Source organism: Triticum urartu, chromosome 5 (assembly GCF_003073215.2).
Source record: "Triticum urartu cultivar G1812 chromosome 5, Tu2.1, whole genome shotgun sequence".
Classification (NCBI taxonomy): Eukaryota; Viridiplantae; Streptophyta; class Magnoliopsida; order Poales; family Poaceae; genus Triticum; species Triticum urartu.
Genome location: NC_053026.1, coordinates 191,856,311 through 191,869,723, shown reverse-complemented (window position 1 = coordinate 191,869,723; position 13,413 = coordinate 191,856,311). Strand labels below are relative to the sequence as shown.

The window sequence follows — 13,413 nt, the reverse complement described above, 5'->3', positions numbered from 1 at the left end:
ATAACAGTGGGGGTGCAACCAACATCCCAAAAACATGCTCCAGAAAAATCCCAGACATAGGACAGTATTGGTTCCCACTAGAGAGCTGATAAATACCTAGTTTTAGCTGTACCGCAAATTTAGATTGATTGGGATTAACATATGGACAAAAAAATAAAAAATCAATTTACAAGGACTATTTTTCAAGTTCTGGTCCCATATAGTTTTTTTGGGAAACACTGTTAACCTACCAGCTACCAGTTACTACCCATCAATGCGCAGACTTGTTCCTCAAAAGTGGACATAACAAGGTTTCGAACTAGCACCAACACAACCGTGTTCTATTCCTGCCTGGCAGAAGATCGTCAATTTTTTGGAAAATACTTATAGAAAATATAGCAAGAGAAAGTATCAAATAAAGACTGATTATATTACTTCATTATACAAATATAATTTCCCAATTATCACAACCAATGGGCCTAAACACCTGTGCTATGTTTCCTAGTTCAGGCAAGGGGTCCACGGCCGATGAAGATGTTGTGCCTACCTGAAACAAATAAGAGCTTTCCTTAGAAAGTAAATAAGGAGCAAAAAATATGTGTTACCAGATAAAAAGATAAGCTTATTACACATCGGAGAACACCATTCCAGTTTTTTTTTTGTAACATTCATCATGTAATCATGTTACAAAGAGGGGTTAAAGATAAGGATCCCAGTTACCCAGGGGATAAGTATCTTAGTTACCTTTAGCAAGTAGGGATTTTACTAATCACTTGCATATAATTAGTTTCCTGGTACACAAGTTGGTAGTTCCTTAATTTTGTGGTAAAGCCAGCTATATAATGCTTTGGCTGTCTATCTAACAAATGTCAGCAAGAACCCCAAATATATATCTTCCTATTATTCTGTTACAGTGTTATGCAGTTACCTATTCTATAACCTCTGCTCTGGAGCGCCATGGCTAGAGTGATAGCCCCCGTCAAGCAATCCGGCAATTCTCAATCACATTTAAGGCTCATACTAGTTTAGTATCGGAGCCTGGTGATCTTCGCCAGCGAGCATGATCCTGGAAGGATTCGTTGAGAACCTCCACATCAAAACGAGGGCTTCACCTTCGGGGGCAAGGGGGGGCCTTCCAAACACGGTGCTCTCTGCCCTCCCGTCCTACGCCATGGCTGCCCTGCAAGGCTGCAACTTCCGGAAGGGATGCCTGCTGCGCTATCAGTAGTTCTTCTGGGCCAACACCGACGTGGTCACCGGCACCCAATGCAAAAGCGCATGGTCGATTGTATTCAGAAATAGAATAGCATTAATCGCCCCTCCCTCCCTCCCTCCCGCGTCGCCCCCCGCGAGGCGATCGGGGGGAAACCCTAGATCGTCGCCGGCCCTCCCCTCCCCCCCTTCGTCCTCCTCCCTCGCCGCCGCCTGAGGGCGCGGCCGGACGAAGCCCAGCCGTTGCCGGCGGCGGCAGGGCCTCTTGGTCTTCCCGCTCGCGTTGGGCCGGCGTGGGCCGGAGCGTGTCGCGGTGCTGGGCGTCACGGCGGAGCAGCGGGCGGACGCGGCGTCCCTGCGACTCCGCTGCTGCGCAACGGGCAGCTTGGCGGTCGAGCGCGCCTGGGGCTCAGAGGTGGCTGCTGCGCCGGCGCAGGCAGCGCGGGCTGCGGGCGTCCGCCCTGCCATGGCTCCGGCTGGTGGTGGTGGAGGCGCAGCAGAGGCGGGCTGGCCGGAATCCGACTGGTTCCGGCAGTTGGACGGCGGCGAGCGGCGCGGGTTGACTCCCCGGTGAGCATCCTTGGCGCTTGGCGGTGGTGGATGTGGTGTCCCTTGCTGGTGAACAGGTGGTCGTCGGTGGCCTCGCGCGGATCTGCACCGGCGCCGTGGTGGGGCGACACAGGGGGTGTCTGGTGGGAAGGTTGGCTGGAGGGATGGGAGGCGCCGATGAAGTCGGGGCATCCGTCGCTCGCACAGGGGTGTGCCGGTCCGGACGCGTCCGCTCCCCCGAGGCGGGGCGTCTACTGTTGTTCAATTGGTTTGGGGCTGCCAATTGGACCAAAGCCAAGGCCTTTGGTTGGTCCCGGGGGTGTTTGGATGCAGGGTGGCGGCCCTGGCGGCGGGAGACGCGGCGTTTGTGGGCGGAGCGAGCGTCTCAGGTGCGGGCGGGCAGCCATGACCATGCGGGTGGCATGGGTGCTGGTGGTCGGCGAAGCTTCGGTGCAATGGCGGGGGGTGAGCCGGGGTGTATTACTTGCCCAGTTTGCACTGGTCGACGGCGGCGGCGTCCGCGGACTTCGTTCCCTTCCTGAAGGCCCCGTCGTGGTTGTTCCCTCCCCATCGCGTTGCTCCGAGTGAAAACTTGATCTTCGGGATCGGACAGTGGCGTCGCTCTGTAGTCGTTTCCCTTCTTGGAGGCACCGTCTTGGAGTCCATGCTCCGTCGTGGTCTGTCTCACCCCTCCTCGGTGGCCATCTGGGCTTGGTGGCGTTGGGGTGATGTGGCGGTGCTCGGCACCTGTGTATCTTGCCTTGGGTGCGTGTGTCGTGTGTGGTGGTGGTGTGCGTTTTTATCGGTTTGTCTGATGCTCAGTGCTTTATATATAAAGCGGGGCGAAAGTCTTGTTCGGTAAAGCGCATGGTCGGAGATTTGCCTCCCGCGTGTGTTGGGAATATGCCCTATAGGCAATAATAAATGTTATTATTTATTTCCACATTTGTAATTAATATTTATTTCTGTGCTATAATTGCCATGGTTCTTGAATGTGAGATTTAGAGGAAAACTCATAAGCATGTGTGGAAACATAAACACAAAATAGGTTCCTAGTCTCGCCTCTAAGACTAGATCATGTGTTGCATGATAATCCCGTTTTCTTGATCATAGGTCATCGTTAAAGTAACCAGTACATATGCAAATAGAAGCCTATGTAAAGGGGAAACTACACAGCTAACAAATACACTGGACACATACCACACCAGTAAGTGGTGTTGGAATTATGTAATGTAAACAAACTCGCACCACTGCCTTTAGGCCTTTGTTCAGTTACACCCCTTCTCAAAGGGATTGGAGGGGATTTAAGGGGATTTTGACTTGTACAGGATTTAATCCCCCTCAATCCCTACCAACACCCTCCAATTCCCTGTCAACCGAACAAGGCCTTAAGAGTATCCGACTGGGAATAAAGAGTTCAGATTTTATTTTATTGTCAGCTTAGATTTGCCATTGTATGGTTTACCGAAATAGGCTTGCGCCCCGCTATATTAATATAGCAACCACCCGATACAGCCAGAAGTTCGACGCTGGGGCAAACAGCACAATCATGCCCAAAAGGAAAACAAGTGAAAAGCAAGAGAAAGAAATGCAGGCAGCGCCGGAAGAACGAAAGCTGAAGCATCCCGCAACCGCTGCGCCCACCGGAAACATCCACCATGCTCCAATGCCATCGAGTCGCCGTGAACCAAGCAACACCTTCAAGAAGGACTGCGACGACGACAACGCTGCTGCCCGGACGAATCCTAGGATTTCTCCCGGTACACGGAGGGAAGCAGGCGAGAGGTACTCCCGACGCCCTTCAAGAAGGTTGATGGCGCCCGCAGGCGTCACCGCGTCGGTGCCGGGCGGACCCGAGAGGGATTTCGCCCTACCCCTCATACCCACAACCCAGGACCAACCGGCGGCTCCACCACGCCAACCGCCCACCAACCTGCGCCACCACAGTCACGAGGACACCACCGTCGTCTCTCCACCGCAGACGCTGCGAGGCCGGCCAAACCAAACGAGACCACCGCCGATAGGGACTGGGAGCACCACAGCCACGTGGGAGGGGACAACCTCCACTAGCACAAGCCGTAGCAGACCGGACGCAGGCGCGGGAGCACGCCGGACCCCCTGCCCAGCCGGGCCCAGATCGGGCATGTTAAGCTCCTGCTGCCGCGCTACAGCCGACGTAGCGCAGAGCCGCCGATCCCAACGACCGCATCCCGCCAGCCCAGCCGGAGGAGACCCGCCGGAGGCCAGACCAACCTGCCCTGACCCAGATCGGGCCCAAAAGGGCCCAGATCTGAGCCTGCAGGGCTCCGCCGGCCAGTCCCCGCCGCCAGCCGCCACCGCTGCCAAAGGGCCGCGCCACCGCCGAATCTGCGCCCGATCAACACCGGAGCGCCGCCCGCCGAGGTGCACCGTCGCCGGAAACCGCCGCCCGAGCCGGGGAACCGCGAGGAGAGGAAGAGGGCCGCCGCCGCCGGCTTCGCCATGGCGCCGCGCGGGCAACGCCCGGCCACGCCAGCCGGCGGCAGCGGCGGGAGGAGGGGTGGGAGGTGGGGGCTAGGCGGCGAGGGGAGGGAGGGCCGCCCCGGTCGCCCCGCTCGGGGGGGGGGGGGGGGGGGGGGGGAGCCCCCCCGGCCCCGGGGGGGGGGGGGGGGGGGGGGGGGGGGGTAGGGGGAGTGTTCTCAAGACACAACCGGGGGGTACGGGGATTGTATGGTTTTAAGCCTCTAAGGCAATATCTTTCAGGTGGAAATAACTGCAAACCTGATTCTGTGCGGGAGCAGTTCGTGTATTGCAAACACTATAATGTTCATATCTATTAGAATGGCTTATATGATCAGGATGTCCTGGTTGCAATCCTGGGACAATATGGTATAGAAGTTCCAAAAACTTCATAAATAATCAGTAGGTATAGAAAATGGATGTCCTATATCCAGTGCAAAATGTAAGGATCAAATTCAATCTCATTTATGAGACACAAAAAAGACAACTGCTTAGTGACCATGCAATGGATACCAGTAGTGCATTTTGTCATTTTTATCTCGTAGATGAGATTAAATCACTCTCGTAGAACTACAAGTTATTTGAGGTTGCATTGAAACCTGTACTCTGCTTATTATCATGTAATTTACAACTTGAGGAACCTTTCCATGTAATATTTTCCCATCGTCAGAAACTTACATCGTGAACAATATTATTCAACATTACTGACATGACAACAAGATTTTGGGAGGATACGTGGTTAGGGGAGACGCCTCTAGCGCTACAGTACCCCACCTTATACAATATTGTTCAACGTAAGGAGGATTACGTGGCTAATATTCTACAGGAGGTGCCCTTAAATATACACTTTATGAGATCTTTAGTTGGGGAGCGTTGGAACTCCTGGCTACATTTGGTGAGGCGGTTGATGGAAGTTCAACTAACCGACCAACCTGATTCCTTTCACTGGACACTAACCAGAAACGGTGTGTTTACGGTAAAATCTATGTACGTGGATCTAATTAATTCTGGCCCAATCCCAAGATCACTACATATTTGAAAAGTTAAGGTTCCCTTGCGTATCAAAATTTTCATGTGGTTTGCCCACAAGCAAGTGATCCTCACCAAAGATAATTTACTAAAGCGACGGTGGGTAGGTAGTGCACGATGTTGTTTTTGTGATCATGATGAAACAACACAACACCTATTCATAGAATGCCCTCTCGCGAAATTACTTTGGCGAACGATTCATATAACCTTTAACATTAATCCTCCAACTAGTATTGAAGCGTTATTTGGGACCTGGCTAGCTGGAGTTGATTTACTTACTGCGTCTCGTATTCGGATTGGAATATGTGCGCTTCTTTGGGCTATATGGAACTGCAGAAATGATATGATCTTGAACAGACAACATTTTTTAACATTCTTGCAGGTCATCTTCAGAGCTACAACATGGATCCGTACGTGGTCCTTACTCACTCCTATGGACTCCAGGGAGCCTTTGGTTACTGGGTGCACCCAGTGGGAGATGGTAGCACGGGCTATATTCAACCGGTTTGGATGGCGGTCTCATAATAGGATAGGCGTCTAGTGTTCTAGTCCTATTATCCTGCCGGTTGTGGCATTGAGTTCTCTTTGTTTTTGTTTTCGCTCCTCTTGCGAGCTGTAATGGAGCTAAGATCTTGTTATTTTTCGAACCTTTTATTAATAATATGGCCGCATACATCTTTCAGATGCAGAGGCCGGGGGTGAGCCTCCTTTTCCAAAAAACTTACATGACCAATAGGATAAACAGACGCTGGTCTAATATCAGGATCTCAAATTTTTAGTAACTACTCCCTCCGTTCATAAATATAAGATGTTCTAACTTTATTCTGAATCAGATGTATATAAACACGTTTTAGTGTGTTTATTCACTCATTTCAGTTTGTATATAGTCCATATTGAAAATATAGAAAACATCTTATATTTGTGAACGGAGGGAGTATATGAGTATATATTAACTCAAGTAGTTCATTAAAATAGTATAGTAAATCATGTTGAGATGTAAGCAACTTGATCTGTTCCATGCGCTCAAGGCCAGTATATATACATGTACTAGAGAGGAGATAAGTAGGAATCCTAATATAAATGGGAAACAACAATGCATATATCTCTAGCAATATAATGTTGAAATTCACATACAAGTTTTCCATTATCTAATTCAAAGAAGTTTGCACGCGAAGAAAGCATGGCTTATTGCTTACTGTTGCACAGATGAAGAATGGTATCAAGCCAGATGATAAGTCAATGGAAATGGCCTCTGTCACCGCTTCAGGTGCAACAGCATAGTTCTTACTACAGTCAGCTTTGACAACTCTGAAGTTCTCTGGGAAAATTCCTGCAATCTTCAACAGAATGTTACTTCAGGTCAACAGAAAATAAAATAAAAAGTACATGAACATAATGCATATTTATCTAACTACCTAATTGTAATTCTTTGAAATAACTTCAAACCTGAAGAACACAAAAGACAGGTAATTTCTTCATAACAAATAACTGGAAAACATTCTAGTGGGACTTTGGTTGGAGATATCTGGATACCTGGCATGCCTTTTGCAGAGCAGAATGTGTCTGATCAGATGCATAAACTACTAACTTTTCAAGGGATTTTTTCCCATGCTTCTTTAAAGTTCTATCTCGTGCAGCCAATAGTACAACAAGAACTGCTTCACTGGCAGTACCCTGGATTACTCCTCCACCAGGCACTGCAAAGAGAGATGCAATAGAGAAACTCGGAAGCATGACTTTAGCTAGGAACACAAGTCCGCAATTTTTACACTAAGGAAAAACATATACATGTACTATATCAAAAGATAGCAGCGAAGTACTCCCTCTGTAAAGAAATATAAAAGCGTTTAGATTGCTACCTTAGTGATCTAAACACTCTTATATTTCTTTATGGAGGGAATTACATTGTGCTAAAGCGGCATCTATAAAGTAGATATCTCAGATCAGGGATAGTCCAAATCACGGTCTGAATCACATGATTCTAGGATTGCATCAAACTATTTCGATTCCGATGCACGTAGGAGGATAATCAAGTGGCATCGTGTAACTCTAACCGGAGCACATCCCCCACTTAGTCTTACAGAGTTGCCGATGTCTACCAAGAAATCTATGCAAATATTTGGGGTCAATGCTGCAGAAGGATGGGGACATCGATGAAGATATGAACCATCGAATCAAAACCGGACGGATGAAGTGGCGCCAAGCTTCTGGCGTTCTCTCTGACAAGAGAGTGCCACAAAAGCTAAAAGGCAGGTTCAATAGGACGGCGATTTGACCCGCAATGTTGTATGGCGCTGATTGTTGGCCGACTAAAAGGCGACATGTTCAACAGTTAGGTGTAGCGGAGATGCACGTGTTGAGATGGATGTGTGGCCACACAAGGAATGATGCGGAGCATCCCACGTTCATCCCCATGTACACTCCGACTACTCTCCAAGCCCCAAGGATACATAAGATGAGACCTCGACTATACACCATTGGACACAAGGTGAACTCGCTCCTCTCCGAACTTTCACTTTCCACATGTGAGACATGGCTACTACCTCAAACTTGTGTGCTATGCATGTCCAGGAACCAAGAGGAAGCCCATGGACCAGAAGGCGAGGACACCAAGCGCGAGGAACAAGAAGAAGGGCTACGGAAGAAGCTCCAGCCACCGGACGACCGGCCGGGACCGGACATCCGACGCCTGAAGACCAACCGGACGACCGGCGATCCTGCACCCGAGCCAAATGAGCGGATGTCCGACAAGTCCCGGACGCCCGACACACTCCAGCGTCCGGACGTCCGACCGCCCCCGGAAATCCGGCGCCACCTCAACCGAGCCGAAACGCCGAACGTCCGACAAGTACCGGACGACCGGACCCTCGTGAGCCACCGGACGTTCGGTACCCGTCGGACGACCGGCGCCTGTCTGTGCACAGAGATCGGGCCCGAGGCCCATGTATCCCCCACTTACCCCTTCGTGTCCCTAGACTATATATACTCTTCCACCTCCTCCTAGTTAGGGTTAGCATTGGTTTAGCTCATTTTGAGAGATAGAGCTTCGCTCATCCACATCGGATCTACTCCTCGTGAGAGACCGCGGCCTCTTCGGAGAAGATCCCTTTGGATTCAAGACCTCCTCACGGAGAAGACCGTTACCCTTGTATCGTTCCTAGTTGATCGTGTACCGTGTGAACTCTTATGTATCCGAGGATCTAGCACATGTGTGACTTGTTCTTGTTAGTTTGAGTGTTCCTCTCATTTTTCCCTCGTGTTTCCCTCGTTTTCCCCCTTGTGTTCTTCGTGTTCTTCGCGGGATCCGCTCCTTTCGTGAAAGATCGGCCCCTAGGGTTCCTACCCTACATCAAGGAAGGACAGGGTCCGGAATGATGATATATGGGATAGAGTTGGGGTATCACCGATTGAAGAAAAGCTTCTCATTTCCCCCTTGGGGGCATCATTCTTGGAGGTGTACACCGGCTCGAGGGACCAATGGACTCGGTGGAGTGGTGCTTCATCATACACATTGATGGCGACGGATCTCGATGGCATGGCGTCCTGGAGATTAGGTGTCTGATGTGCGATGATGGACTCGCGCAGGAGGGTGACACTATCTGGCATCGTGGTGGCGTCGACAGCAGCTAGACCGGGCAAGGTAGATGCATCAGTACAGCTCTGAAGATGGATTGGTGGCAGGTGGCGGCGGCGGCCTCTGAGTGTGCGCCGGACCAGTGGCTGCCCCATACCCGGCAGGTGGCTTGGTTGGGGCCTCAGGTCTTAGATGTTAGGTTTGGCTGCGAGGTCTATTTGGTATTAGGCCCAGACTATCAGCATCTCTTCATCAATTGGATAGGAGTAGCGACAAATGTTGCCTAGACGGTGGCTTCAGTCTTACTGATGTATTACTTTGTAAGGTCTTTTGTGAATAATTAATAAAGTCGCTGCATGCATCGCCTAGATGCAGAGGCCGGGGGTCTTCCTCCTTTAAAAAAAACATCGTCTGAGATGGTTTGGGCATATTCAACGTAGGCCTTCAGAAGCTCCAGTGCATAGTGGACGGCTAAAGCGTGATGATAATGTCAAGAGAGGTCGGGGTAGACCGAACTTGACATGGGAGGAGTCCGTAAAGAGAGATCTGAAGGACTGGAGTACAACAACCATGAGTTAGCTATCCATGTGCCAAAACCATGAGTTAGCTACGAGATCTTATGGGTTTCAACTCTAGCCTACCCCAACTTGTTTGGGACTAAAGATTTTGTTTTTCTTGTTGTTGTTGTTGTTGTTGTTGTACCATTTATCAGATTTATAGTGTGTGGTTGCCAGATTGTTCATATTGAGTTACCCGATTATTTTACTATATGATTTGGAAATTGTAGTCAATGTCATGCTATGGCGCTCGCGGAAAAGAAAGAAACGACCGCATGTTTTAATGGAGTAGCTTGAACAAGTACTTAAGGATTCTATGTAAAACTAGACCAGACAAAAAAAAAGGGCAGCCCGGTGCACGTAGCTCCCGCTTGCGCAGGGTCCGGGGAAGGGTCCGACCACTTTGGGTCTATAGTACGCAGCTTTTCCCTACATTTCTGCAAGAGGCTGTTTCTAGGACTCAAACCCATAAAAGGAGACCAGGCACTCAATATGTTTTTTTTTAGGGACAGACACTCAATATGTCAAGGAAGAAGGAAACAATAAATAGTTGAACAAATACAGAATGGCAACGCACAATAAATAAATACCGAATAACCAAGTATGCAAAGTTTTCACGCAGTATTTGTCAATCAAACATTCTCATTCATTTTTTACCTAGACATGCCAGTTAATTATGAGGTGATACATATTATAGAAGAACTAAATTGCAAAAAATAATGTTGAGATCAACAAATAATGAAAAAAGTCCAATTTACTACACTGAATAAAGTGGGTGGTTCACTTTACCCCCTGATCTATTTTTCGGCTTCTTTTACCCCCCAAACAAACCCAAACCGGACAAAACACCCCCCTGGCTGGTTTTTCTCCACCCGCTGCTGATGTGGCACTAGTTAACGGCGGTTTTGACCTAGGTGGGGCCCCCTTGTCAGGTGGTGCTGGGATAGAGCTGCCGCTGCACCCGCTGGCGGGCAGAGCAGGGTCAGGCGGGGTCGGCAGGAGGCCGTGGCGCGGGGGGTCGAGGCGCTGGTGGCAACCACCGGCGGTGGGTACTCGGGGCGGGCTCGCGCGGCGGCGGGATGGTGTGGCCAGCGTGGTCGGCAAGAGGCGGTGGCGCACCGGCGAGCAGAGCAGGGCCAGGCAGGGTCGGCAGGAGGCAACACCGGTGGTGGGTAGTCGGGGCGGGCTCGCGCGGCGGCGTGATGGCGTGGCCGGCGGGGTCAGCGAGGCGGCGGCGGCGCGGGGGCGGGGCAATCCCCGGCGGCACGGGACGGGGCTCCTCTGGTAGGACGCCGGCGCGATGGCAGGGAGAGGGCGGCGGCTCCTGGGCGACACAGGGTGAGGGAGGTGGGGCGCGGGTGGCTCGGGCACGGATCGGCCCGGGGCGAGCTCCTTCGGCCGGCGGCGGATCTGACCTAGAGAGAGAGAGAGAGAGAGAGAGAGAGAGAAACCTGACAAGGGGGGCCCACCCAGATCAAAAACGCCGTTGACTAGTGCCACATCAGCAGCGGGTGGAGGAAAACTAGCCAGGGGGTGTTTTGTCTGGTTTGGGTTTGTTTGGGGGGCAAAAGAAGCAGAAAATAGATCAGGGGGTAAAGTGAACCACCCACTTTATTCAGGGTAGTAAAATGGACTTTTTTCACAAATAATTTATGTATCAAACCACAATATATGGTTGCATTTTTACCATCTGACAGAAATTGGCTTGGAAGCTTAAGCATTTTTGCAAACCAATCTAAGACTATAACCTCTAGCTCAGTTGCAGCAGGAGAGGTTATCCAACTGAAGCCAACGATGTTAAAGGCAGCACTAAGCATCTCCCCCAGGAATCCAGCAGTGCTGCTATTTGAGGGATAGTATGCAAAATAACTTGGACTTTGCCAATGAGTTACTCCAGGTATCATCTTCTCACGAATATCTGGGCATCAGAACAATTTGCTGAATGAATGAAGGTTTCTTTTGGCAAAGACATGGAATGCAATTGATAACTTAAATTCCGATATCACTTCAAAGTAGACTGGAGGGAAGATCACCGTCAAAAAGGGCATCCAAAGTATCAGGTTGGTTAGGAGCTGAATCTGGAAGAAGTTCCTTTAGATATCCTGGCTGCAATGAAATGGATGCACAGATCTTAGTCAGTGCCAACGATACTCCTTCACACAATCCATCTTCTCTAGAAAAAGAGTAGTAAATTTGACTGTTTTCTTAAATTTTTAATCGCAACATCACCACTTCACAACATGAAGGATCCAGAGTTTTCAAACCGTTAAAATGTCATTAATTGAACTAGAAAAGGCATGAAATCCGATTCTGGGTGAGTAAAAAATATGTCAGAGTCTTCAGTATCAATTATCCGAGAATCACCTAATGTGCTATAGCCATGGCCCATGGGACTTATATTTGTTATATTGCTACCTGTACGTGTGTGCCATTAAAACTTAGCCATACCCGCGACTGCATTCCCTCAGTGGCACAATCAGTAGTACCATATTATCCCTCACAATCTGCACTTTCTCCTCTGTTAGCCACACCATCTATTGTATGTAAACTTTGACAGTTCTGAACTTCCATTCACTATATTCGCCAACCCACGGTACCTTCTGAACCTCGGTCCACATTATTTACTGTCTTTGTGATCCTCGGTAGTCAGCTCCACTCCTACTTCCTCATATTCCCGGCAGCCATCACTTCTAATATTTGTTACGGTGATTCATAGCCTCCATACACATCTGAGATATAGTCTTCATAGTTCTACCTCTCTATTCAAGCTCTGGTCTGTATGGTTTTCCCGCTGCAAATCCGGCAACAGATGGTAACAGTATTCCTGAGTGGCAGCTAAGTATGCCGACACTGAAGGCTCTGATTGTTCGGTATTGCATCTTATATCATTATTAGTAGCGGAGTTATATACTCCATACCGGAGAGTTATTTACAGAACACATGGATTAAAGCTAGTAGATGGATCAATCAATAGGCCAAGTCATAATATAGGCGATAAAGGTGCGGAAGCAGCACGTGAACAAGTTGTACTGCAGGATTAGCCGAGAGTAAAGAGTGGTCGTGCCTGGACTTGGCTGAGGACGGGAAATGTCTCCATGGATTTGTAGTAATCGGCGATGAAATCCACCATCCGGTGCCCGCACTCCCGCAGCTGCTCCGCGTCCATCGGCCGGAGCGACCCGCCGCCGTCCCCGCCATCGCTGGTACCGCTCCCGTCCCTTAATTGACAACAACAAAAACAACATGAAAGTTTAGCGCAGGGGCATTGCCCCACATGGAACTGCGTACATGAGGATCGCGAGATGTTCACATGATTGCGAGGGTTTGCAACGCGATGGCAGGAGGGGGGAGAAGAGGATACGGTGGTGGAGAGAGAGGCGCCAGACGTGGGAGGAAGAGAAAAGGGGGTGGATTTTTTCAGTCAGCGACAACTGGAGGTGGACTAGGAGCACTCGCGACGCAGCCGTCCGGAATCACGGCCGATCCTCTACCCGCTCGGGAAGGGATGCGTGTCACTTTTGATGAAACTAGTAAGCGTGCACGTAAAAATTCACGTATATCAAAGAAAATAGTCCAATCATAAAAGTAAAAGAAATATTATTACAAAGGAATTTGTACTTGAAGTTTTGGAAGAGCTATAACTAAGAAGAAAAAAACTCTTTAATGTACCTAAGTATTTATGTACGGAGTCAAGGAATTTAACTTCACGACATCACTCACGTTGTTCTTGAGCTGGTGTTGGCTCGTAAGCGTGTGTATAAGCGGCTGACATTGTAAATGCCCTAAATGCCATTGATGGAAAAATGTAACATCATACACATCATTCCTTTCGATCATTAAGTCAATGCAGCTAGAAGCATATATATACTGGGGGTAAAATGTAAATTATCATAACCTTAATATCATCACAGATAACATGAGTGCAAAAACTATCTGAGCTGATGCACCATTCAAAAAACAAGCAAGGAAATAAAATTAAGATAGGGAAGACAATTCTTTCGCCTAAGAAATACC

At 49.3% G+C, this 13,413-nt stretch overlaps 1 protein-coding gene across 2 annotated transcripts in view; it reads right to left on the bottom strand.

The window, feature by feature from the left end:
- The window catches only part of LOC125508366 (tryptophan decarboxylase 2), a 28,403-nt gene extending 15,534 nt beyond the window's left edge, over window positions 1-12,869 (bottom strand). The window contains exons 1-7 of one of the 2 annotated variants that reach the window (XM_048673061.1): window positions 12,710-12,867; window positions 12,464-12,617; window positions 11,433-11,505; window positions 11,087-11,317; window positions 6,802-6,965; window positions 6,465-6,605; window positions 467-526 (exon numbers count right to left, since the gene is read on the bottom strand). In XM_048673061.1, the coding sequence (XP_048529018.1) occupies window positions 467-526; window positions 6,465-6,605; window positions 6,802-6,965; window positions 11,087-11,317; window positions 11,433-11,505; window positions 12,464-12,617; window positions 12,710-12,711 (825 nt within the window). In that variant the 5' untranslated portion in view covers window positions 12,712-12,867. Of the gene's footprint in view, window positions 1-466; window positions 527-6,464; window positions 6,606-6,801; window positions 6,966-11,086; window positions 11,318-11,432; window positions 11,506-12,463; window positions 12,618-12,709 lie in introns of both variants that reach the window. The other variant, XM_048673062.1, reaches the window with a different exon arrangement.
- Between the last annotated feature and the right edge of the window lie 544 nt (window positions 12,870-13,413).